General features: G+C 40.2%; 1 protein-coding gene across 50 annotated transcripts in view; it reads right to left on the bottom strand.

Moving 5' to 3' along the window:
* Positions 1 to 23,048, bottom strand: part of LOC111965695 (gastrula zinc finger protein XlCGF58.1) — a 32,325-nt gene that overhangs the window by 4,616 nt on the left and 4,661 nt on the right. For 4 of the 50 annotated variants that reach the window (XM_023989926.2, XM_023990042.2, XM_023989943.2 and 1 more), the window contains 16 exons: positions 22,838 to 22,921; positions 17,689 to 17,772; positions 15,477 to 15,560; positions 15,064 to 15,147; positions 14,314 to 14,397; positions 12,884 to 12,967; positions 10,296 to 10,379; positions 9,287 to 9,370; positions 5,471 to 5,554; positions 4,830 to 4,913; positions 4,502 to 4,585; positions 3,616 to 3,699; positions 2,633 to 2,716; positions 1,617 to 1,700; positions 1,107 to 1,190; positions 33 to 116 (listed from right to left, as the gene is read on the bottom strand). In XM_023989926.2, coding sequence (XP_023845694.1) covers positions 33 to 116; positions 1,107 to 1,190; positions 1,617 to 1,700; positions 2,633 to 2,716; positions 3,616 to 3,699; positions 4,502 to 4,585; positions 4,830 to 4,913; positions 5,471 to 5,554; positions 9,287 to 9,370; positions 10,296 to 10,379; positions 12,884 to 12,967; positions 14,314 to 14,397; positions 15,064 to 15,147; positions 15,477 to 15,560; positions 17,689 to 17,772; positions 22,838 to 22,921 — 1,344 coding nt within the window. The remainder of the gene's footprint in view (positions 1 to 32; positions 117 to 1,106; positions 1,191 to 1,616; positions 1,701 to 2,632; positions 2,717 to 3,615; positions 3,700 to 4,501; positions 4,586 to 4,829; positions 4,914 to 5,470; positions 5,555 to 9,286; positions 9,371 to 10,295; positions 10,380 to 12,883; positions 12,968 to 14,313; positions 14,398 to 15,063; positions 15,148 to 15,476; positions 15,561 to 17,688; positions 17,773 to 22,837; positions 22,922 to 23,048) is intronic. The other 46 variants (XM_070444240.1, XM_023989959.2, XM_023989969.2 and 43 more) reach the window with 46 other exon arrangements.

Below are 23,048 nucleotides of genomic sequence, written 5' to 3'. Positions count from 1 at the left end.
TGGGGATAAGGGTATGGTAAATGGGCGCATACCCGTATGAGTGTGGCTGTGTCTCTCCAGGTGGTTACGCTGAATAAACCTCATGTCACACATGGAACAAGCATACGGCTTCACCCCTATACACACACACACAGAGCAATACATTAGCTCTCATTCTCCAAAGAGTACAAACAAAAGAGCTCAAGCTAGCTCTCCAAACACTATTGTGAGAGAAAAGTTGGCTACCATAAGCATGTTACAATTACAGTAAGAGTGCTTTTTGTCATGTCACAATGTGGACAATCTATTACAAGGATGTGAAGATGCTGCAATCTAACTTGTTTAATCAGCTCGAATGAAGACTACTTTTGATATTTAAATTGTTGCATCAAAAAAAACACGAGTAGCTAAATAAGAACAATCAACGCATGCAATTGTGAACTAATTGTGAACTAGGCACCGAATAAAAGTACAAAAGAAAATCTGGAATTGTGTGTCAATAAAGCCATTGCAGAATGCATTATCCCACGGCAAAATAACTAGCTCGAAAGCCAAATATCGTAAAGTAAATATCACTAAATAACGTACCATTTGTGTCAATGTCGAAAACGAACCATTTTACAATGTTAGTTGTAGTTACAAGTTTCAACAAAAATGTACACTAAACTATCATAGCACTAGCTACTTAACTAGACAATCTCACAACAACCTAAAACGTCACCTTGTTTTAAAAATATAGATTATTTAAGCCTACATGGAAGTGCCTGGTCAAGCCATGTTGGGAACAGTTGGAAAGATTTCATTATTCTAATAAATGATGTATTTATTAACTTGACATCCAAATGATAAATTCACAATTAGCCGAAGAAGATTTTTAGGGGTCTAGCTTTAAAACGGCATTTCTTAAACCGATAATATGGAACATGTACTAGAATGTATTACAAATAGCGTTGCTGCAGTGTTTAAAACTTAAAATCAACAAAATACTAATTTCTCGTTACAAAATGATGTAGATGAGAATCCGTTCTTTTCTAGAACTCTTCCAATACTTTCATCTGTGAAAACCCATTGCCAACATCCTTTACTAGCTTCTATATGTGTGATGGGTACGGTGAGCGGGCCCATACCCGTGTGAGTGAGGCTGTGTCTTGTCAGGTGGTAGCGCTGAACAAACCTCATGTCACACATGGTGCAAGCGTAAGGTTTCACACCTGAATGCACAGAGCATTGAGATATTACTTTTGTTCCTCATACTCCAATTGGAAGTTTAAGTACAGTATATTCATTTATGCTTAAATGATTTAACCACTTATTTCAATCCATGCAATCATTTACAGGGGGATTCAGACGGAAGAATAAAGGGAGATGTTTTCTCCGACAATTTTGTTTACGATGTATTTTTCCAAACGCTTTTGTCCACAGCCACAACACATCACATGAGCTGATGATTGTAGTCAATATGGTAAAACTATCCCTTCTCATCCAGACTTCTGGAAATCAAACCTAACTTGAAAACAATACTTCACCTATATTTCTTTGTGCATGACGACTAGCATATACATCCTGCAAACCCTGTATACTGGGGTTCAGGTGTGGCCTGATCTTGGGCACAGTGGGTACGGTGAACGGACCCATACCCAAATGAGTGAGGCTGTGTCTTGAGAGGTGGTATCGCTGGTAAAACCTCTTGTCACACATGGTGCAACCGTACGGCTTCACACCTACACACACACACACACACACACACACACACATCAATACACAACTTTGTACCTCGTTAGTCTTCCACTATTAGGTTTACCACACATTTCAGACACAAATACAGCACAGACAATATGCACCAGGTGCTGTTATCAACATTCTGCCTTCACGCAACAGAACTGGTGTTGCCAACTTTTTGTGGGGAAGGCAAACAGGTATTGGTAGCGCAATATATCACTAGAAATTGTAGACAAAGTAGAAAATTGATTTGCGTGATAATGTCAACACAGATGTGTAAGGCATGTGATCATCAGCACAGTGAGTGCGTATGCTGCTGTTCTGAATAGGAAAATTCACTGCAAGCAAGTCGCTGACTTTCTGAACACTCTGAGGTAAAACTCAGAATTCCTTAAATGTTCCTTAGTCACGTTTAGGGGGGAGAGGAGGATCCAAAAGATCTAGTGCAAAGTGCCCAAGTTCGCAACACTGACCAGGATTGGATGTTATCAGACTGTAGACATCTTTAACCGTTTCTGCAGGTTCCCAATAACAGCAATTCCAAAAACACTCATCATAACTGGTTTGAAAATACACCTAACCTTTTGGAAGACATCTCCACAACCGTGAGTTATTCCAATTTAAAACTTATTGAGGCATGTGTTACTGTGTGGTCAGTGTAGTTATTTTCAACAATTAAGATTAATGATTTTTTTAATGCTTTAGTCCACAACACATGTCATGGCCTGATGTCATTTGGTTCTAAAACTAGCCCTTCTCATCCTTAAGATAAATTACATGGACTTTTTGGGGTAATGAAACTGAATATCTAAAACAACATTTCACCTATATATTTATTTTAGCACAACTAGCATATAAATTCTGCCAACCCTGTATACTGGGGTTCAGGTGTAGCCTAATCTTGGGTACGGTGGGTACGGTGAGCGGACCATACCCAAATGAGTGAGGCTGTGTCTTGCCAGGAGGTAACGCTGGTAAAACCTCTTGTCACACATGGTGCAACCGTACGGCTTCACTCCTATACACACACACACACACAAGAGCATCAATACGTTACTGTTGTGCCTCACACGCCATATTAAAGTCCAATATTAGATTTACCATCAACTCCAAGCACAAAAACAGCAGGACTGACCCGTGGCTATTATGAACATTCTGCCTTCACACAACAGGACCGGTGTTACCAACTTTTTTGGGGGGGTGGGGTAGCTATTGGCTGCACAATTTGTCACTAGAAGTTGTTCGATGACACCAAATTGCAAGGAATGTTTACATCACATAGCCGGCTGCTAATTCCTGAAACCTCTCAGAAGCAAACCCTCTGAGAATGCCTTGATTACTGCTGAATTTGTCTTTGTCACTTTCAGGGGGCAAAAATGGGAGGAGGGATCCAAAACTTTGCTAGATCTAGTGACTCTAGTGCAAAGTGGCCAAGTTGGCAACACTGAGCAGGATTGGGTGTTTTCAGATTGTATAAATCTTTAACAGTTTCCAATGACCTCCATTTACAATAACACTTAACTGTCTGGAAAAAAAACAACACATACAAATTCTGTAAGACATCTCCACAACCATCTTTTTTTTWAAAAWTTTTAAGCGCTTTTTTAAATCTTTTTTTTTTACTGAGGCATGAGTTAGAGTGGTTAATGTAGTTTCTAGCCAATACATTTCATGCTTTTATCCAGAACACGTCATGTGCTGATGTCATCTGGAGGTAATATTAGCCTAACAGAGTCCTCCTTAAGGGTAATTAAATTCTGGACTTATTTGGATATTAAACCTATAATAAAAGAAACAATATATTTCACCTGTACATTTCTTTGTGCATGACTAGTTTATAAATCCTGCTAACCCTGTATACTGGGGTTCAGGTGTAGCCTGGTCTTAATGACAGGAGTACGGTGAGCGGACCCATACCCATGTGAGTGACGTTGTGTCTCGCCAGGTGGTGGCGCTGATAAAACCTCTTGTCACACATGGTGCAAGCATACGGCTTCACTCCTACACACACACACACAGAACATCATTGTATTATTTTTCTGTTTCACAGTCTAGCGATTGAAAATGTTCCGAGTCGATTAATATGTGTATGCGTTGATTGTTTATTAACCACTGTTGTAAATCTATGCAATTATAACAGAGGATTCACACTGAAGAAATGTAAATTACACCGCCACTTCGATAACTCGCGGTGGTTTTTGGAGTCCAACAAAGCACAAGTTAATGTTATATTTTTGTATATACGTGAATTGAGGCTGAGCAACAAAATGTTATCTTTGTAGAACACAATTTTAATTATGGTAGAAAATATAGGGTTTAGAATGTAGAAATATCACACTTAATGACAAGTTCACCATCTCATACCTAAAACACCACGTCACACAGAATACAGGACAACTAATAACATGCAGAGCGCCGTTCTGTTATCAACAAGCTGCTTTCATGTAGCAGAACTGACCTGTTTTCAGATGGTAAACCTACTTCAACTACTTTAAAAAAAGGTTTAAGGTTTAAAAAAAGAAAAGAAAAAAAAGTTAACTTGCTCAATTCAAATATTTTCGGGTTGAAAATAAACTAACAATTAGATAACGCAAGTTATCCGAATCCGCATGCTATTGAGGTGCGAGTTATCGAACAGTCGGTGTAGTTGTTTTTCCCCAAATAACAAAACACATCACATGAGCTGATGACAACATCTGGTAGTAATATTAGGCCTTCTCATCCTTAAGGGAAATGGAATTATGGGCATTTTGGATATCAAACCTAACATGCAAACATTTCACCAATAGCCTTAATGACATACCCATGTGAGTGACGCTGTGTCTTGCTAGGTGGTGGCGCTGGTAAAACCGCTTGTCACACATGGTGCAAGCGTACGGCTTCACCCCTATACACACAAAACAATATATTACTTAGGTTCTCAAAATTCATCCACTAAAAGTACTCCAATATTGTGTATTCATTTAAGCGCCACTGCTTTCCATCAGAACTTATGGGAGATTGTTATCAAATATCTTATCTGCACATTTCTTTGTGTATGATGACTGGCATATAAATCCTGCCACCCCTGTATACCAGGGATCAGGTGTAGCCTGATCTTAATGACACGGGTATGGTGATCGGACCCATACCCATATGAGTGATGCTGTGTCTCCGCAGGTGGTGGCGCTGATAAAACCGCTTGTCACACATGGTGCAAGCGTACGGCTTCACCCCTATACACACACACAGAACATCATATTATTTTTGTTTCTCACTCTGTCAATATTATTAAGTTCAGGTATAACTGTATACTAAAATGACTGAATATAAACATCTGATGTGCTTTATTAGCCGGTGGTACACCAACAACTCAAATCTGGCCTTAGTGAGTGTGAACTTACGAAGTGACGTATTTGTAATTATTTGATCTTAGCAAACCAATTTGAGGCATGGCTCCAAATCAGAGACGTGTTGTGTGTTAGCGAAATATACAAGACCTGCAGGTTAAACATCGTCAAAATCTGTGGTCAATGTGTAGCGCTTGTGGGGAAAACCAACTATCCGAAAAAAAGAAAAGAAAAACGACAGAAAGGACTGAAGCAGCTAGCCACATTTTCCAGGGCTTTCTACCGTTGCTACTATTGTGTTAATGAAGGCCATTTTTTACGCTATGGTATATCAGATCTTTGGGGGGGGGGGGGGGGGTAAAGGCTCTGGTGCGTGAGTATGTATACCAGGGTTCAGGTGTAGCCTGATCTTAATGACACGGGCACGGTGAACGGACCCATACCCATATGAGTGATGCTGTGTCTCCGCAGGTGGTGGCGCTCAAAAAACCTCTTGTCACACATGGTGCAAGCGAACGGCTTCACCCCTACACACACAGAACATTATATTATTTTTATGTCTCACTATTCATCGAGTGAAGTCTTCCAATATTAAAAAGGTCAAGTATATACATTTATACTACATTGATTTCCTATTATTTTATTTTAAATCACTGGATGTCAATAACTTACAGGGTATTTACCCTGAGGAATCTAAATACTCCGCCACCTCAATAGCTTGCGGTTGTTTTTTATTTTTTTATTTTTTTAAAGTGTTGACAAGATGCGTGAATTAAGGGTGGCCAATAAAATCTGCACTTGGATGACGACAAGTTTGTGATATCTTACCATTAACTTCACACCACATAACAGTACTACCCACAATATGTACCAAGCTGCATTATTGTTATCAACATGCTAATTTCAAGCAGCAGGATTGGGCGTGTTAAGGTGTTTCCGCGAGACACAAGAAAAACAATTATGGTAACACTTGATCAATTCAAATATTATTGAGTTGAAAGAAAAGTAAAAATACAAATTTGAAGAACATCTCTACAACCACGATATAGCCAACATTCATCATATACTAGTTAGTTACAGTGCCTTCGGAAAGTATTCAGACCCCTTGACTTATTCAACATTGTTACGTTACAGCCTTATTCTAAAATGGATTCAATACAACATTCTCAATCTACAAACAATACAGCATAACGACAAAGCAAAAAACAGGTTAAGACATTCCTTTATTTTTTATAAATTTGAAGAAAAAGGAAATATTACATTTACATACAGTACCAGTCATAAATGGACACAACTACCCATTCCAGGGTTTTTATTTTTTACAATTTTCTACACTAGAATAATACTGAATACATCAAAACTATGGAATAACACATATGGATGGAATCATGTAGTAAACAAAAAACAGTTGAACAAATCAAAATATATTTGAGATTCTTCAAAGCAGTCTCTTTTTGCCTTGATGACAGCTTTGCACACTCTTGGCATTCTCTCAACCAGCTTCATGAGGTATGCACCTGGAATGCATTTCAATTAACAGGTGTGCCTTGTTAAACGTTAATTTGTGGAATTTCTTTCCTTCTTAATGCGTTTCAGCCAATCAGTTGTGTTGTGACACGGTAGGGGTGGTATACAGAAGATAGCCCTACTTTGTAAAAGACCAAGTCCATACTACGGCAGGAACAGCTCAAATAAGAGAAATGACAGTCCATCATTACTTTAAGACCAGAAAATGTCAAGAACTTTGAACGTTTCTTCAAGTGCAGTCGCAAAAACCATCAAGTGCTATGATGAAACTGGCTCTCATGAGGACCGCCACAGGAGAGAAAGACCAAGATTTACCTCTGCTGCACAGGATAAGTCCATTACAGTTACCAGCCTCAGAAATTGCAGCCCAAATAAATGCTTCAGAGTTCAAGTAACAGACACATTTCAACATCAACTGTTCAGAGGAGATTGCATGAATCAGGCCTTCATGGTTGAAATGCTGCAAAGAAACCACTACTAAAAGGACACCAAAAAGAAGAGGAGACTTCTTTGGGCCAAGAAACACGAGCAATGGACATTAGACCGGTAGAAATCTGTCCTTTGGTCTAATGAGTCCAAATTTTAGATTTTTGTTTCCAACCGCCGTGTCTTTGTGATACGCAGAGTAGGTGAACGGATGATCTCATGTGTGGTTCCCACCGTGAAGCATGGAGGTGGTGTGATGGTGCTCTGTTGGTGACTGATTTATTTAAAATTCAAAGCACACTTAACCAGCATGGCTACCACAGCATGCTGCAGCGATACACCATCTCATCTGGTTTGCGCTTAGTGGGACTGTCATTTGTTTTTCAACAGGACAATGACCCAACACATCTCCAGGCTTTGTAAGGGCTATTTGACCAAGAAGGAGAGGGATGGAGTGCGGAATCTGATGATCTGGCCTCCACAAATCACCCAACCTCAACCCAATTGTGATGGTTTGGGATGAGTTGGACCGCAGAGTGAAAAGGAAGGAAAAGCAGACAAGTGCTCATCATATGTGGGAACTCCTTCAAGACTGTTGGAAAAGCATTCCAGGTGAAGCTGGTTGAGAGAATGCCAAGAGCATGCAAAGCTGTCAAAGGTAAATGGTGGCTACTTTGAAGAATCTAAAATGTGTTTTGATTTGTTTAACACTGTTTACTACATGATTCCATGTGTTATTTCATAGTTGAGGGCTTCACTATTATTCTACAATGTAGAAATAGTGAAAATAAAGAAACTATTGAATGAGTAGCTGTGTCCAAACTTTTGACAGATACTGTAAGTATTCAGACCCTTCACTCAGTATTTTGTTGAAGCACCTTTGGCAGCGATTACAGCCTCGAGTCTTCTTTAAGTATGACGCTACAAGTTTGGCACACCTCTTATCTGGGGAATTTCTCCCATTCTTCTCAAGCTCTGTCAGGTTGGGTAGAGAGCATCGCTGCACAGCTATTTTCAGGTCTCTCCAGAGATTTTCGATCGGGTATAAGTATGGGCTCTGGCAGGGCCACAAAGGCATTGAGACTTGTCTCGAAGCCATTCCTGCATTGTCTTGGCTGTGTGCTTAAGGTTGTTGTCCTGTTGGAAGTTGTTCGTTTGCCCCAGTCTGAGGTCCTGAGCAGGTTTTCATCAAGGATCTCTGTATTTTGCTCAGTTCATCAATCCCGACTAGTTTCCCAGTCCCTGAAAAACATCACTACAGCATGATGCTGCCACCATGCTTCAACGTAGGGATGGTGCCAGGTTTCCTCCAGACGTGACGCTTGGCATTCAGACCAAAGAGTTTAATCTTGGTTTCATCAGACCAGACCAATCTTGTTTCTCATGGTCTGTCTATAGGTGCATTTTTTGCAAGCTTCAAGCGGGCTATCATGTGCCTTTTATTGAGTGGCTTCCGTCTGGCCACTCTTCCATAAAGTCCTGATTGGTGGAGTGCTGCAGAGATGGTTGTCCTTCTGGAAGGTTCTCCCATCTCCAGAGGAACTCTGGAGCTCTGTCAGAGTGACCATCGGGTTCTCGGTCACCTCCCTGACCAAGGCCCTTCTCCCCCGATTACTCAGTTTAGCCGGGTGGCCAGCTCTAGGAAGAGTCTTGGTGGTTCCAAACTTCTTCCATTTAAGAATGATGGCAGCCACTGTGTTCTAGGGGAGCTTCAATGCTGCAGAAATGTTTTGGTACCCTTCCCCAGATCTGTGCCTCGACACAATCCTGTCTCGGAGCTCTACGGGCAATTCCTTCGACCTCATGGCCTGGTTTTTCCTCTGACATGCACTGTCAACTGTGGGACCTTATATAGACAGTTGTGTGCCTTTCCAAATCAATGGAATTTACCACAGGTGGACTCCAAGTTATAGAAACATCAAGGATGATGAATGGAAAAAGGATACACCTGAGGTCAATTTCGAGTCACATAGCAATAGGTCTGAATACTTATGTAAATAAGGCATCTCTATTTTATTTTTAATAAATTTGCAAACATTTCTGAAAACCTATTTTTATCATCATTATTAGGATAGTGTGCAGATTGATGAGGGGAAAAAACTATTTCATCCATTTTAGAACAAGGCTGTAACATAACAAAATGTGGATAAAGTCAAAGGGTCTGAATACTTTCTGAAGGCACTGTATATTTTATTGGCCATCCTTAATTTGCACAGTGGTTGGCATTTAAACCGTGCCAACTCTGCATATCAGGGTTCAGGTGTAGCCTGATCTTAATGACACGGGCACGGTGAACGGACCCATACCCATATGAGTGATGCTGTGTCTCCGCAGGTGGTGGCGCTCAAAAAACCTCTTGTCACACATGGTGCAAGCGAACGGCTTCACCGCTGTACACACAGAAAATAGTGTTTTTAAAGTCTCTCTCCATTGACTGAAGTCTTCCAAAATTAAGCTTAGGCGTGTATACATTTACTTCTGATAAACCACTGATGTCAATGGTGATGTGCTGGAATGGTTCTCGTATTACATAGTTGGTGAAGTCGTAAATATGACATGAGTGCGTACAATGACATTTCAACTTGATGGCAAAGAACCAACGTTGCTAGATTGCTAACGTTGACAATGTGTCAACCCAGACATTATGGGCCAAACTAGCTACATTACTGTAAATGGCGTCGCTTTACCATATTTGGTCAAAAAGTTTAAAAATCAGGGACGATATGTCGCAACTCAGAAATTCTGGTATTTTTATACTGGCCCAAGTTTCCCACCACTCCAACTTGGAAGGTCGTTCAAGTGGTTATTTCCGGAGTTGGGAAGTCATATTCTTTTATTTCCGACAGCAATCGAACGCACAATAACTTCCAGGATATTCACCTTGAAGAATCCGATTACACTACCACCTCAATAGCTTGCGGTTGTTGGGGTATATTTTTTAAAAGGTGTTGGTAAGTTGTGCGAATTAAGGATGGCCAATAAAAACATTTTTTTTTAGGATGAGGCAATTTTACTAGGTGTCACCCACAGAGCTGAGAATGCAAGAAATTGCACAGATGAGAAGTTCATTATCTAATACCATAAACTTCACACCACATTTAGCATGATCAACAATATCCACAGAACACTGTTACCAACATCCTGATTTCAAACAGTAGGATTGGGGGTTTCAGATTGTAGCACAATAAAAAAAATTATACAACCAATTGTTTTTCATCATAAACAAATTACGTTTTCTTAGCCATCCTTGATTCGTGCAGTAGCTAGAATATAGGCTAAATCGTTCCAACCCTGTACACCAGAATGGACCCATACCCATATGAGTGACGCTGTGTCTCCGTAGATGGTCTCGCTGGAAAAACCTCTTGTCACACATGGTGCAAGCATACGGCTTCACCCCTATACACACACACACAGAACATCATATTATTTTTATGCCCCACTGTCTGTCAATTAAAGTCTTCCAAAATTAAGATGTATACATTTACAGTTCAGTCGGAAAGTATTCAGACCCCTTGACTTTTTCCACATTTTGTTACATTACAGCCTTATTATAAAATCTATATATTTTTTTATCCCTCAATCTACACACAATACCCCATAATGACAATTTTTTTTTTTTTTTTAAACAGGGTTTTAGAAATGTTTGCAAATGTATTAAGAAAAAACTGAAATATCACATTGACATAAGTATTCAGACCCTTTACTCAGTACTTTGTTGAAGCACCTTTGGCAGCGATTACAGCCGAGTCTTCTTGGGAGTGACGCTACAAGCTTGGCACACCTGTATTTGGGGAGTTTCTCCCATTCCTCTCTGCAGATCCTCAAGTTCTGTCAAGTTGGATGGTGAGTGTTGTTGCACCGCTATTTTCAGGTCTCTACAGAGATGTTAGATCGGAGAGACCTGCTAGTCTCCCAGTCCCTGCCACTGAAAAACATCCCCCACAGCATAATGCTGCCACCACCATGCTTCACCGTAGGGATGGTGCCAGGTTTCCTCCAGACGTGACACTTGGCATTCAGGCCAAAAWGGTTCAATCTTGGTTTCATCAGACCAGACCAATCTTGTTTCTCATGGTCTGAGTCCTTTAGCTGCCTTTTGGCAAACTCCAAGTGGGCTGTCATGTGCCTTTTACTGAGTGTCTTCGTCTGGCCACTCTACCATAAAGACCTGATTGGTGGAGTGCTGCAGAGATGGTTGCCCTTCTGGAAGGTTCTCCCATCTGCACAGAGGAAATCTGGAGCTCTGTCAGTGACCATCGGGTTCTTGGTCACCTCCCTGACCAAGGCCCTTCTCCCCAGATTGCTCAGTTTGGTTGGGCGTCCAGCTCTAGGAAGAGTCTTGGTGGTTCTAAACTTCTTCCATTTAAGAATAATGGAGGCCACTGTGTTCTTGGGGAGCTTCAATGCTGCAGAAATGTTTTGGTTACCCTTCCCCAGATCTGTGCCTTGACACAATCCTGTCTGAGCTCCACAGACAATTCCTTTGACCTCACGGCTTGGTTTTTGCTCTGACATGCACTGTCAACTGTGGGACCTTATATAGACAGGCCTTTCCAAATCCTGTTCAATTGAACTTACACAGGTGGACTCCAATGAAGTTGTAGAAACATCAAGGATGATAAATGGAAACAGGATGCACCTGACCTCAATTTCAAGTCTCATAGCAAAAGGTCTGAATACCTATGTAAATAAGGATAATAATATCTGAAACCTGTTTTTACTTTGTCCGTACAGGGTATTGTGTAGATTGATGAGGAAATGTTTTTTATTTAATCCATTTTAGAATAAGCCTGTAACGTAACCAAATGTCAAGGGATCTGAATACTTTCCGAATGCACTGTGTACTTAATAAATATCTTATAAAAACACTGATGTCGATCCACACAATAACTTCCCAGGTATTGACCGTTTAGAATCTGATTACACTACCACCTCAATAGCTTGCAGTTGTTGGGGTTCATCAAAAAAAGTGTTGACAAGGTGTGCAAAATTTAGGATTGGCCATTCGTTTATGACAAACCACAATTTGACAAGGCGTCCATCCACAGACTTCAGAATGTAAGAAATTGCACTTCATGATCTCATACAACACAGATTAAGGGATTATATTATCTGATGGAAGTTCTAGGCCTTCTTAAAGTGCTTAAATTTAGGAAGTTGCGAAAATAAAGTGGTTTTCTAGTGGCGGCTTGTGACCTAGTTCTACTGGGAACTTCGCTAGTACAACATAGCAATGATGCAATACAACACTTCATCAAAGGCGTTAACTTGCAAAAGGACTGCAAATCACCATTATTATTGATCAAAGTCCTAAATCGTTATTGAATGTGTGCCTGTGATTTTTTTTTTACTAACATCCTTAACTATCTTCTATATGTGAGAAGGGTACGGTGAGTGGACCCATACCCATATGTTTGAGGCTGTGTCTCACCAGGTGGGAGCGCTGAACAAACCTCATGTTACACACGGTGCAAGCATAAGGTTTTACACCTAAACCCACAGAGCGTCAATATATTATTTCAGTGCCTCTAATTTTTTAGGTTTAGTTATATGTATATACTTGGATGGTAAATCAATTGGTAGTCAACTACTATTTTCAATACTTGCCACAATGTAATAGGTATTCACAAATCTTTCAAATGTTACCCCCAATGAAGTGAGAGATTTTTTTTATGTTTCCCCCCCACCCCCAATGCTTTAGTCCACAACCATAACACATCACATGAGCTGATGATGTCACCCGGTGGCAAAACTAACCCTTCTCATCTTTAACAGAAATTAAATGAAGAACTTTTTGGGGATATTAAAACAATATTTTTTTTGTGCATGACTAAATAATAAATCCTGCCAACCCTGCATACTAGGGTTTAATTACAGGGAAAAGGTGAGCGGGTGCATACCCATATGAGTGAGGCTGTGTCTTGCCAGGTGGTAGCGCTGGAAGAACCTCTTGTCACACATGGTGCAACCAAATGGCTTCACCCCTATACACACACAGACACAGAGCACCAACTTCAGTATAAAAAAGTTCAACTGCCAAAAATGATCAATCTTACAGGAATAATCCACTCAAAAATCTTTTGGTATTTTTTTCATTATTGCACTGTTGGTGGTCCCAAAATGTTTCGCATTTCAGCAATCAAGTTACGATATAGGACTTTCAAGAACCAAATGATCACTTTCCACATCATGAGGAAGCGTTTCGCATCACCATGATGATGTGGCACGTGACAAATAGCTTTTTGAAAGACCCATATCTTGAAAACTTGATCGCTGACAAGCAAAACATTTTGGGACGAATGAAAAAGAAATATATATATATTTGAGTGGATTATTTCTTTACCTTTAGTGCAGCTAAATAAGCTTAGCACAGTTTGTCTTGTTCACCAGACAATTTTCTTTTACAGAAAATCTTGTTACAGCAGTTGGTCAAAAAGGTGCAATCTACTAATCCAATTGGGACTCGATTTTAGCGCCCAATGAGTATTAGGCAGTTTATGTTCAAAAGGGCAATGCTAAGAAAAGGCAATGCTCTAATACACCACCATAATACACAGCAAAATCACTGTTGTAGCCTAAGCGTGGCTACTAGCTACCAATGATTCCAATGGTTTAGCTAATAACAATTGCAATTTTGCTGAGTTAGATTAGAATTTTGGGTGAAAATGCCGGTGGACACATGGCTTCACATCATGCTGCTCATATGAACATTTGATGTAAAAATTTTAAGCAGTTGGTACATATTTAAACATAACACATTGACACAACCATGTGATTTTTGGCATGCTATTGTGACGCCTCAAACTCCTGAATCGGTCTGGTTCTCCTGCTATCCTAAACGCCATCAAAGATTTTTGGAAATACAGTCAGCCTGAAGTTGTGGCTCTTAGCCAGACCTCAAGCTCAATTTCAACATGGGGGTTCAAAGATTTTATCGGACCTGGGACTTGATTCAATTAGTTAATTTCACTATAACACTGTTACAAGCCTTATTTCTAAACATGATCTGATGCGGATTTACAAATGTTGTGCAATGATTTGGGGGTTTGATTAAAATCTAAAGTGGTTAGCTTTTGCATAGATAAAACAATATTCAAGATCTTTCTCTAAGATCGGACAGGAATCAAGGCTCAGTATTGGTAGTGCTGTGCTGGGACAATAGTCTTTGATTTTGAAATAAAATGCCTTTAACAATACAAACTCGAGTTTGATGCAGTCATATGTATGACTTCAATTCCATTATACCCCAACATGACATAGACGGCTCATGCAGGGCATTTGCAATGTCAGATTGAAGCGAGAGGGAGAGATTTAAAGTGAGGACACATACCCGTATGAGTGAGGCTGTGTCTCTCCAGTTGGTAACGCTGAATAAACCTCATGTCACACATGGAACAAGCATATGGCTTCACTCCTAAACACACACAGAGCAGACAAACATTAGCCATCTTTGTCAGTTTTAAAATATGCATTCCCTGATTTTTTAAATGTATTGTAGACATTAACATGCTGGATTTCCTGCTATACAACTTAAACTATTGTATAAACAAATCACTTCGAGGGGAACTACAATGAAAAAAAAAATTGTGCAACTAGCCTTAAGAGTACTTGCAATTACATTTCTCATATCACATACAATGACTTTCTCTAAAGCTAAAAAAACATCACTTAAATTGATCTCATCTGGTGATAAATCACTCCCCTTATTATAAATACGAGTCAATTATATGAGAAACTTGGTTAGGAGATCACTGACTAGAAAAAACACAGATGTATAAAACACATTAACACACCASTCTCTAATATTTGATAACATGGAGATTGCTCTTTCCAGTGGACAGTAGTTTCCAACAAAGCCTCTTCATTCCATTCACTTTGAGATTAAGGGGTTACCAACACAAGGACATCCAACACTGAATATCCTGTATAATTGAGTGCTAAAAAAGTAGCCTAACCCTACAAATACATTTTGTCAGAACATTTGACAATGCATGGGGCTGTTGGGGACTTAACATGTACATTCAACTGAATAATGTTGCGTCACTAGCTCCAGTAAGGTAGCAGTGAGCAGACGCCATACCCGTATGAGTGAGGCTGTGTCGAGACAGGTGGTAACGCTGGTAGAACCTCATGTCACACATGGAGCAAGCGTACGGCTTCACCCCTATACACACACACACACAGATCACCAGTCATGTCAGTATATAAGGCTTGTTAAGAGCATCATGCATATATTAACTGGGTTTGTATTGTGCCAGACACCAAAATATGGACAAACATTTTTGAAAACTCAGTGGCCTATTTTAAAAGTAGTGGCAGCGGTGAAACGTGTCCATAACATTGCAAAACTAATTAAAGCTGTTCCTGTAACGCTTCTTGGAGTCCATCTGCAATATTTCATTGTTTGTAAGAATCAAACTCGATGGTCTTATGTCAAATTATTTCACCGGAGTACCTAAATATCTGAGATGGGTACGGTGAGCGGACCCATACCCGTATGTTTGAGGCTGTGTCTTGCCAGGTGGTAACGCTGGAAAAATCTTTGATCACACATGGAGCAAGCGTATGGCTTCACCCCTATACACACAGAGCACCAACTTTAGAGAAGTCYGCATCTTGCCCTGTGGTTAAGTAGTCCTTAACACTCATCGAAGAAAGCCTGACGMGCCAGAACAATGGCAGTAATTAAAATGATCTGAGACGTCACAATAGCCATGCAAAGCTTGCACTGATACATTCCATTATTAAACAGTTGATTCGGGAAAGTATTCAAACCCCTTGACTTCATCCATATTTTGATAAGTTAGCTATATTCTAAAATTGATTAAATAATTCTCACCTCATTAAACTACACACAATATCCCACAATAATATAGCAAAAACAGGTTTAGAAAGTATTGCTAATTTATTACAAATAAAACATTACATTTACATAAGTATTCAGACCCTTCACTCAGTACTTTGTGGAAGCACCTTCAGCAGCGATTACAGCCTCGAGTCTTCTTGCGTATGACGCTACAAGCTTGGCGCACCTGTATTTGGGGAGTTTCTCCCATCCTTCTCTGCAGATCCTCTCAAACAGGTTGGATGGGGAGAGYTGCTGCACAGCTATTTCCAGGTCTCTCCATAGATGTTCGATCGGGTTCAAGTCCGGGCTCTGGCTGGTAAACCCAATGGACATTGAGACTTGTCCCGAAGCCACTCCAGCATTGTCTTGGCTATGTGCTTAGGGTCGTTGTCCTGTTGGAAGGTGAACCTTCACCCCATTCTGAGGTCCTCTGGAGCAGGTTTTCATCAAATATATGAGAAACTTGGTTTGAGATCACTGACTAGAAAAAACAGATGTATAAAACACATTAACACACCACTCTCTAATATTTGATCATTTTTGTACTTTGCTCCRTTCATCTTCCCTTGATCCTGACTAGTCTCACAGTCCCTGCCACTGAAAAACATCCCCAAGAGCAGAATGCTGCCACCATGCTTCACCGTAGGGATGATGCCAGGTTTCCTCCAGAYGTGACTCTTAGCATTCAGGCCAAAAAGTTATTGGTTTCAGACCAGAGAATCTTGTTTCTTGGGGTCGGAGTCCTTTACGTGCCTTTTGGCAAACTCCAAGTGGGCTGTCATGTGCCTTTTACTGAGGAGTGGCTTCCGTCTTGCCACTCTTCCATAGAGGCCTGATTGGTGGAGTGCTGCAGAGATGGTTGTCCTTCTGGAAGGTTCTCCCATCTCCACAGAGGAACTCTGGAGGTCTGTCAGAGTGACCATCGGGTACTTGGTCACCTCCCTGACCAAGGCCCTTCTCCGCAGTTTGGCCTGGCAGCCAGCTTTAGGAAGAGTCTTGGTGGTTCCAAACTTCTTCCATTTAAGAATGATGGCGGCCACTGTGTTCTTGGGGAGCTTCAATGCTCCAGAAATGTTTTGGTACCCATCCCCAGATCTGTGCCTCGACACAATCCTGTCTCGGAGCTCAAAGGACAATTCCTTTGACCTCATGGCTTGGTTTTTGCTCTGACATGCACTGTCAACTGTGGGACCCTCTATAGACAGGTGTGTGCCTTTCCAAATCATGTCCAATTGAACTTACCACAGGTGGACTCCAATCAAGTTGTAGAAACATCAAGGATGATCAATGGAAACAAGATACACCGGAGCTCAAATTTGAGTGTCATAGCAAAGGGTATGAATACCTATGTAAATAAGGTATGYCTGTTCTTTAATTTTAATACATTAGCAAAAATGTCTAAAAACCTGTTTTCACTTTGTAATTATGGGGTAGTATGTRTAGATTGATGAGGGGRAAAAATATTTGATCAATTTTAGAATAAGGCTGTAGCATATCAAAATGTGGAAAGGCGAAGGGGTCTGAATACTTTATGAATGCACTCAAAATATTTAAAAAGGGCTATAAAGTAATTCAAAACAATTACCAGCATACCTGAGTCATTTGAGTATACAAATATAGCTTATTAATGCACTATCCTACTAAAGGGTTGGTTTGGCAATTTACCAAGACAATGAAATTGCCAAGATAGTGAATCCAGAGATATTAATTGAAAGCCACAAATTGTTAAGCGGTTTTAAACTCTAGTTTGTCGTGGCCTACGCAAGTACAACATAAGGAACCTGTGTATTGGTGCTTAAGTGCAGCATCAGTGTTTATAGCCCATTGTTAAGAGGGGTACGGTGTGCGGACCAGTACCCGTATGAGTGAGGCTGTGTCTCGCCAGGTGGTAACGCTGGAAGAATCTCATGTCACACATGTTGCAAGCAAACGGCTTCACCCCTATGCACACAGAGTATCAATATATTAGCTAGTGTTCCTATTGCATAAAGTGGAACACAAAACAATACACAACTCCCAAACTATAACCATATACATTTCACACAAATGTAAGGACTGATTAGTTCTAGTACTAGAGGTCAAATGTTTGTTGCCATGTCTTAACCCCTGGAGACAAAAACTTTAGTGTGTATTTAAGGTTAAAACAAGAAAATGTTTTATGCCCAATCAAATTCAATTTGGGTTCAATGGCAACAATTGGGAATTAACCACAGAAATGTTAGCTGGCAAAGTGTAAAAGAGGAAACCCTTCACTGACATCAAAATACGTTTTTACCAAAAAAAAGAAAAAKAATTGTCATCAGTAATAATCTGTACCAACTTCAAGCCATTATCAATTACAATACCTAGTCATGAAGAACGACCAGTAAGTAATGTGCCAGGCTTGGACATCAAGAGACCATTCCCTCTGTTGGCAAGAGACTGACTTTTGCCCCATGAGTCCGATAGTTTTAAACAATTTAAATACATATACAGTGCCTTCAGAAAGTATTCACAGCTCTTGACTTTTTCCACATTTTGTTGTGTTACAGCCTGAATTTAAGATGGATTAAATAGAGATTGTGTTTTACTGGCCTACACACACACAATACCCCCATAATGCCAAAGTGGAATGATGTTTTAGGATTTTTTATATATAAATTAATTGAAAATGAAAATATGAAATGTCTTGAATCAATAAGTATTCAACCCCTTTTAAAGGCAAGCCTAAAGTTCAGGAGTAAAAATGTGCTTAATTAAGAAGTCACATAAGTTGCATGGACTCACTGTGTGCAATAATATTGTTTAACATCATTTTTTGAATAAACTAACCTCATCTCTGTACCCCACACATACAGATAATTGTAAGATCCCTCAGTCAAGCAGTGAATTTCAAACACAGATTCAACCAAAGACCAGGGAGGTTTTCCAATGCCTCGCAAAGGTCACCTATTGGCAGATGGGTTAATTTTTTTATAATAAATACAAAAAAATGAAGACATTACATTTCCTGAGTGGTGCAGCAGTCTAAGGCACTGCATCTCAGTGCTTAAGGCGTCACTAGACACCCCGGTTCGAATCCAGGCTGTATCACAACCGGCTGTGATTGGGAGTCCCATAGGGTGGCGCACAATTGGCCCAGCATCATCCGGGCCCAGTGTAGGCCGTCATTGTAAATAAGAATTTGTTCTTAACTGACTTGTCTAGTTAAATTAAAAGTTACACTTTGGATGGTGTAGCAAAAGATAGACGCCCTTCCTAACTCAATTGCTGGAGAGGAAAGAAACCACTCAGGGATTTCACCATGCTATCAATGGTGACTTTAAAACAGCTTGGAGAAAACTGAGGATTGATCAACATTGTAGCTACTCCACAATGCTAACCTAAATGACAGAGTGAAAAGGAAGCATGTACAGGAAAAAAATATTCCAAAACATGCATCCTGTTTGCAATAAGAAACCAAAGTAAAACTGCAAAAAATGTGGCAAAGAAATGTACTTTATGTCCTGAATACAAAGTGTTTTGTTTGGGCAAATCCAACAACACATCACTGATTACCACACCCCATATTTTCAAGCATTGCGGTGGCTGCATCATTTTATGGGTATGCTTGTCATCGGCAAGAACTAGTTAAAAAATATATATATACAGTGTGGAGAACAAGTATTTGATACACTGCCGATTTTGCAGGTTTTCCTACTTACAAAGCACGTAGAGGTCTGAATTTTTTTTATCATAGGTACACTTCAACTGTGAGAGACGGAATTCTTACTGGTTGGTAGGTGATCAAATACTTATGTCATGCAATAAAATGCTAATTAATTACTTAAAAATTATACAATGTGATTTTCTGGATTTTTGTTTTAGATTCCGTCTCTCACAGTTGAAATGTACCTATGATAAAACAAATTACAGACCTCTACATGCTTTGTAAGTAGGAAAACCTGCAAAATTGGCAGTGTATCAAATACTTGTTCTCCCCACTGTATTTGTAAAAAACTAGATTTAAAATGGAATAGAGCTAAGCACACAGGAACAATCGTAGAGCAGTGGTCACCAACCTTTTGAGTCGAGATCACTGAGTCAAAATGCAAGCAGAGATCTACCTTTCAGATTTTTTTGTAACGCGACTTTAAAAAAAACATAAGCCTATGCAACATCAACCTATTAAAAACAGTACTGTAGGAATGGCATTTGTGCTGTAGGCTACAGGCCCAAAACATTATCGCCGCATATTAGCTTTGCTTGAATTGCCCTAAATGCATTCTTGTTCTTCTCAGACAACTTTTTAATTATATTTCAACATTTGAGGTAGGCAATATGATCACACCGGTAATAAACCAGTTAATGTATTACTTGTGAGGCACAGCTAAGTGTGATTACTACAGGTGTGATTACAACCTCTGATGGGTTTAGAGCAGGGCTGCGCAACCCTGCTCCTGAAGAGCTACCCTCCTGTAGGTTCACACTCTAACCCCGGGTATAACCAACCTGATACAGCGCATCAACTAGCTCATTTTTAAAATCAGGTGCGCTAGATGAGGGACGGAGTGAAAACCTACAGGACGGTAGCTCTCCAGGAGCAGGGTTGGACAGCCCTGTTTTAGAGCTTGAGGTAGTCAACCCATACAAGTACTTGGACAGTGTACCGTCTAGGCATACTCCCTTCTCTCAGCACATATCAAAGCTGTAGGCTAAAGTTAAATCTAGAATTGGTTTCCTCTATCGTAATCGCTCCTCTTTCACCCCAGCWGCCAAACGAACCCTGATTCAGATGACCATCCGACCCATGCTAGRTTATGGAGATGTAATTTATAGATTGGCAGGTAAGKGTGCTCTCGAGCGGCTAGATGTTCTTTGCCATTCGGCCATCAGATTTGCCACCAATGCTCCTTATAAGACAAATCACTTCACTCTAAACTCCTCTGTAAACTTGTCATCTCTGTATACCCGTCGCAAGACCCACTGGTTGTTGCTTATTTATAAAACCCTCTTAGGCCTCACTCACTCCCCCATATCTGAGATATCTACTGCAGCCCTTTTCCTCCACATCCAACACCCGTCCTGCCAGTCACATTCTGTTAAAGATCCCCAAAGCACACACATCCCTGGGTCGCTCCTCTTTTCAGTTCGCTGCAGCTAGAGACTGGAACGAGCTGCAATAAACACTCAAACTGGACAGTTTTATTTCAATCTCTTCATTCAAAGACTCAAACATGGACACTCTTACTGACAGYTGTGGCTGCTTCACGTGATGTATTGTTGTCTCTACCTTCCTGCCCTTTGTGCTGTTGTCTGTGCGCAATAATGTTTGTACCATGGTGTGTTGGCATGTGTTGCTGCCACCACGTTGTGTTGTCTGTGTTGCTGCCATGCTATGTTGTTGTCTTAGGTCTCTCTTTATGTAGTGTCTCGTCRTGATGTGTGTTCTGTCCTATATTTTTAATGCCAGCCCCCATCCCCGCAGGCGGCCATTTGCCTTTTGGTAGGCCGTCTTTGTAAATAAGAATTTGTTCTTAACTGACTTGCCTAGTTAAATAAAGGTTATATAAAAAAAATAAGTGAGCTTACATTTAAATAATTTGCTTTATATTTTTATTTCGCTGGGCTGATGAGCCAGCATTTTATGGTCAGACTCAGCGGCGGGAGAGGGCAGCAGACTAACGGTCCGCCTCTCAACATCCCTCCGCTCTCTCTTTCCTCCACTGACACTGACCAAAAAAGGTCTTCCAGCTGATGGCGAAATTCGAGTTGCACCGCCTTGTTTCTATCTCATGCAAAAATGTATGTTGTTACTCCTATGACCAGACAAATTAAATATTCCTTGATATAAAAGATGCAAGCCGCTAATAAATTCATTGCTACTGCAGCGCTAGTTGTAGAGCGAGTGGCAGTAGGGAGAACGGCTTAAAAAAAAAAAAATGTTGAATAGAAAGTGTGGACAGTGCTAAGTAAAAACGTAAACATGAACTCACTGATAAAATCAGCAGCGCTTCGCTATAGTTATTGACAGTCTCTCTCTAGTCATGGTTTTAAAAGTTTAGAAATCGCACAGTATCAACTTTGCTGTAGCTTTCTTTTACACCCGCTACGTTACTGCAGACACGGTAATCTGAGCAATCTGATTGGCCAGTGGTAGGCCTATAGTGCACTTTATTTGCTACCCCCAACAGGGCAGTTTGTACATTGACATTAAAATGGTTAAAAATGGGACATGTCTCCTACTCGGCGTGCAAGTCCGCTGAATCAGGTGCATCTACTGCCAACAGTGCGAGATGAAGTAAAAAAATTGGAACACAAGGCTTATCGTACAGAAATGTTTGGCGATCGAACAGCGATCCGACAGTTCCTAGAGGGTGAATGTTCCGGAGTGGCCTAGTTACAGTTTTATATAAAATTGCCTTGAAAATCTATGGCAAGACTTAAATGGATGCCTAGCAATGATCAACACCCAATTTGACAAAGCTTGAAGAAACTTTAAAAGAAGAAATGTGCAAATATTGTACAATCCAGGTGTACAAAGCTCTTAGAGAGACTTACCCAGAAAGGCTCACAGCTGTAACCACTGTAAAAGGGGATTCTAACATGTATTGACTCRGGGGTGTGAATACTTATGTAAATGAGATATTTATGTATTTCAGATTCAATAAATTTGCAAACATTTCTAAAAACATGTTAGAACTGTCATTATGGGGTATTTTGTGTAGATGGGTGAGAAGAAAAAAAAAAGTTATCCATTTTGAATTTAGGCCGCAACAATGTGGAATAAGTCAACGGGTATGAATACTTTCTGAAGGCACAGTAACTGTATATTAAGTTTGCATTTCTACCTATATGAAGGCCACATGGTTTTTGTCCTAGCATAAAGATCTTTGTCACATCCTGAGCTCCCGAAGCTGGCCAACTGCCATGCTGTCTTTTTGATTTTACACTCAATACATTTCTACTGAGAGGCTGCTCTATGACAAACAGGAGTAAAATGGGTCGCTTGTTTTATGTGAGATGGGTACGGAAAGAGGACTCATACCCGTATGAGTGAGGCTGTGTCTCTCCAGGTGGTAACGCTGGAAAAACCTCATGTCACACATGGAACAAGCGTACGGCTTCACCCCTATACACACAGAGCATACAAATATTAGCTATTCAATCTGCACAGAATTTAAAAAATAAATTTAAAAAGTTTTATTCCAAATTGCAAACAGTCCACTCAAATGAATTTGAGTAGGATTATTGGTTAT

Source organism: Salvelinus sp. IW2-2015, linkage group LG1 (assembly GCF_002910315.2).
Source record: "Salvelinus sp. IW2-2015 linkage group LG1, ASM291031v2, whole genome shotgun sequence".
Taxonomy (NCBI): domain Eukaryota; kingdom Metazoa; phylum Chordata; class Actinopteri; order Salmoniformes; family Salmonidae; genus Salvelinus; species Salvelinus sp. IW2-2015.
This window is presented reverse-complemented; position numbering and strand designations above follow the sequence as displayed.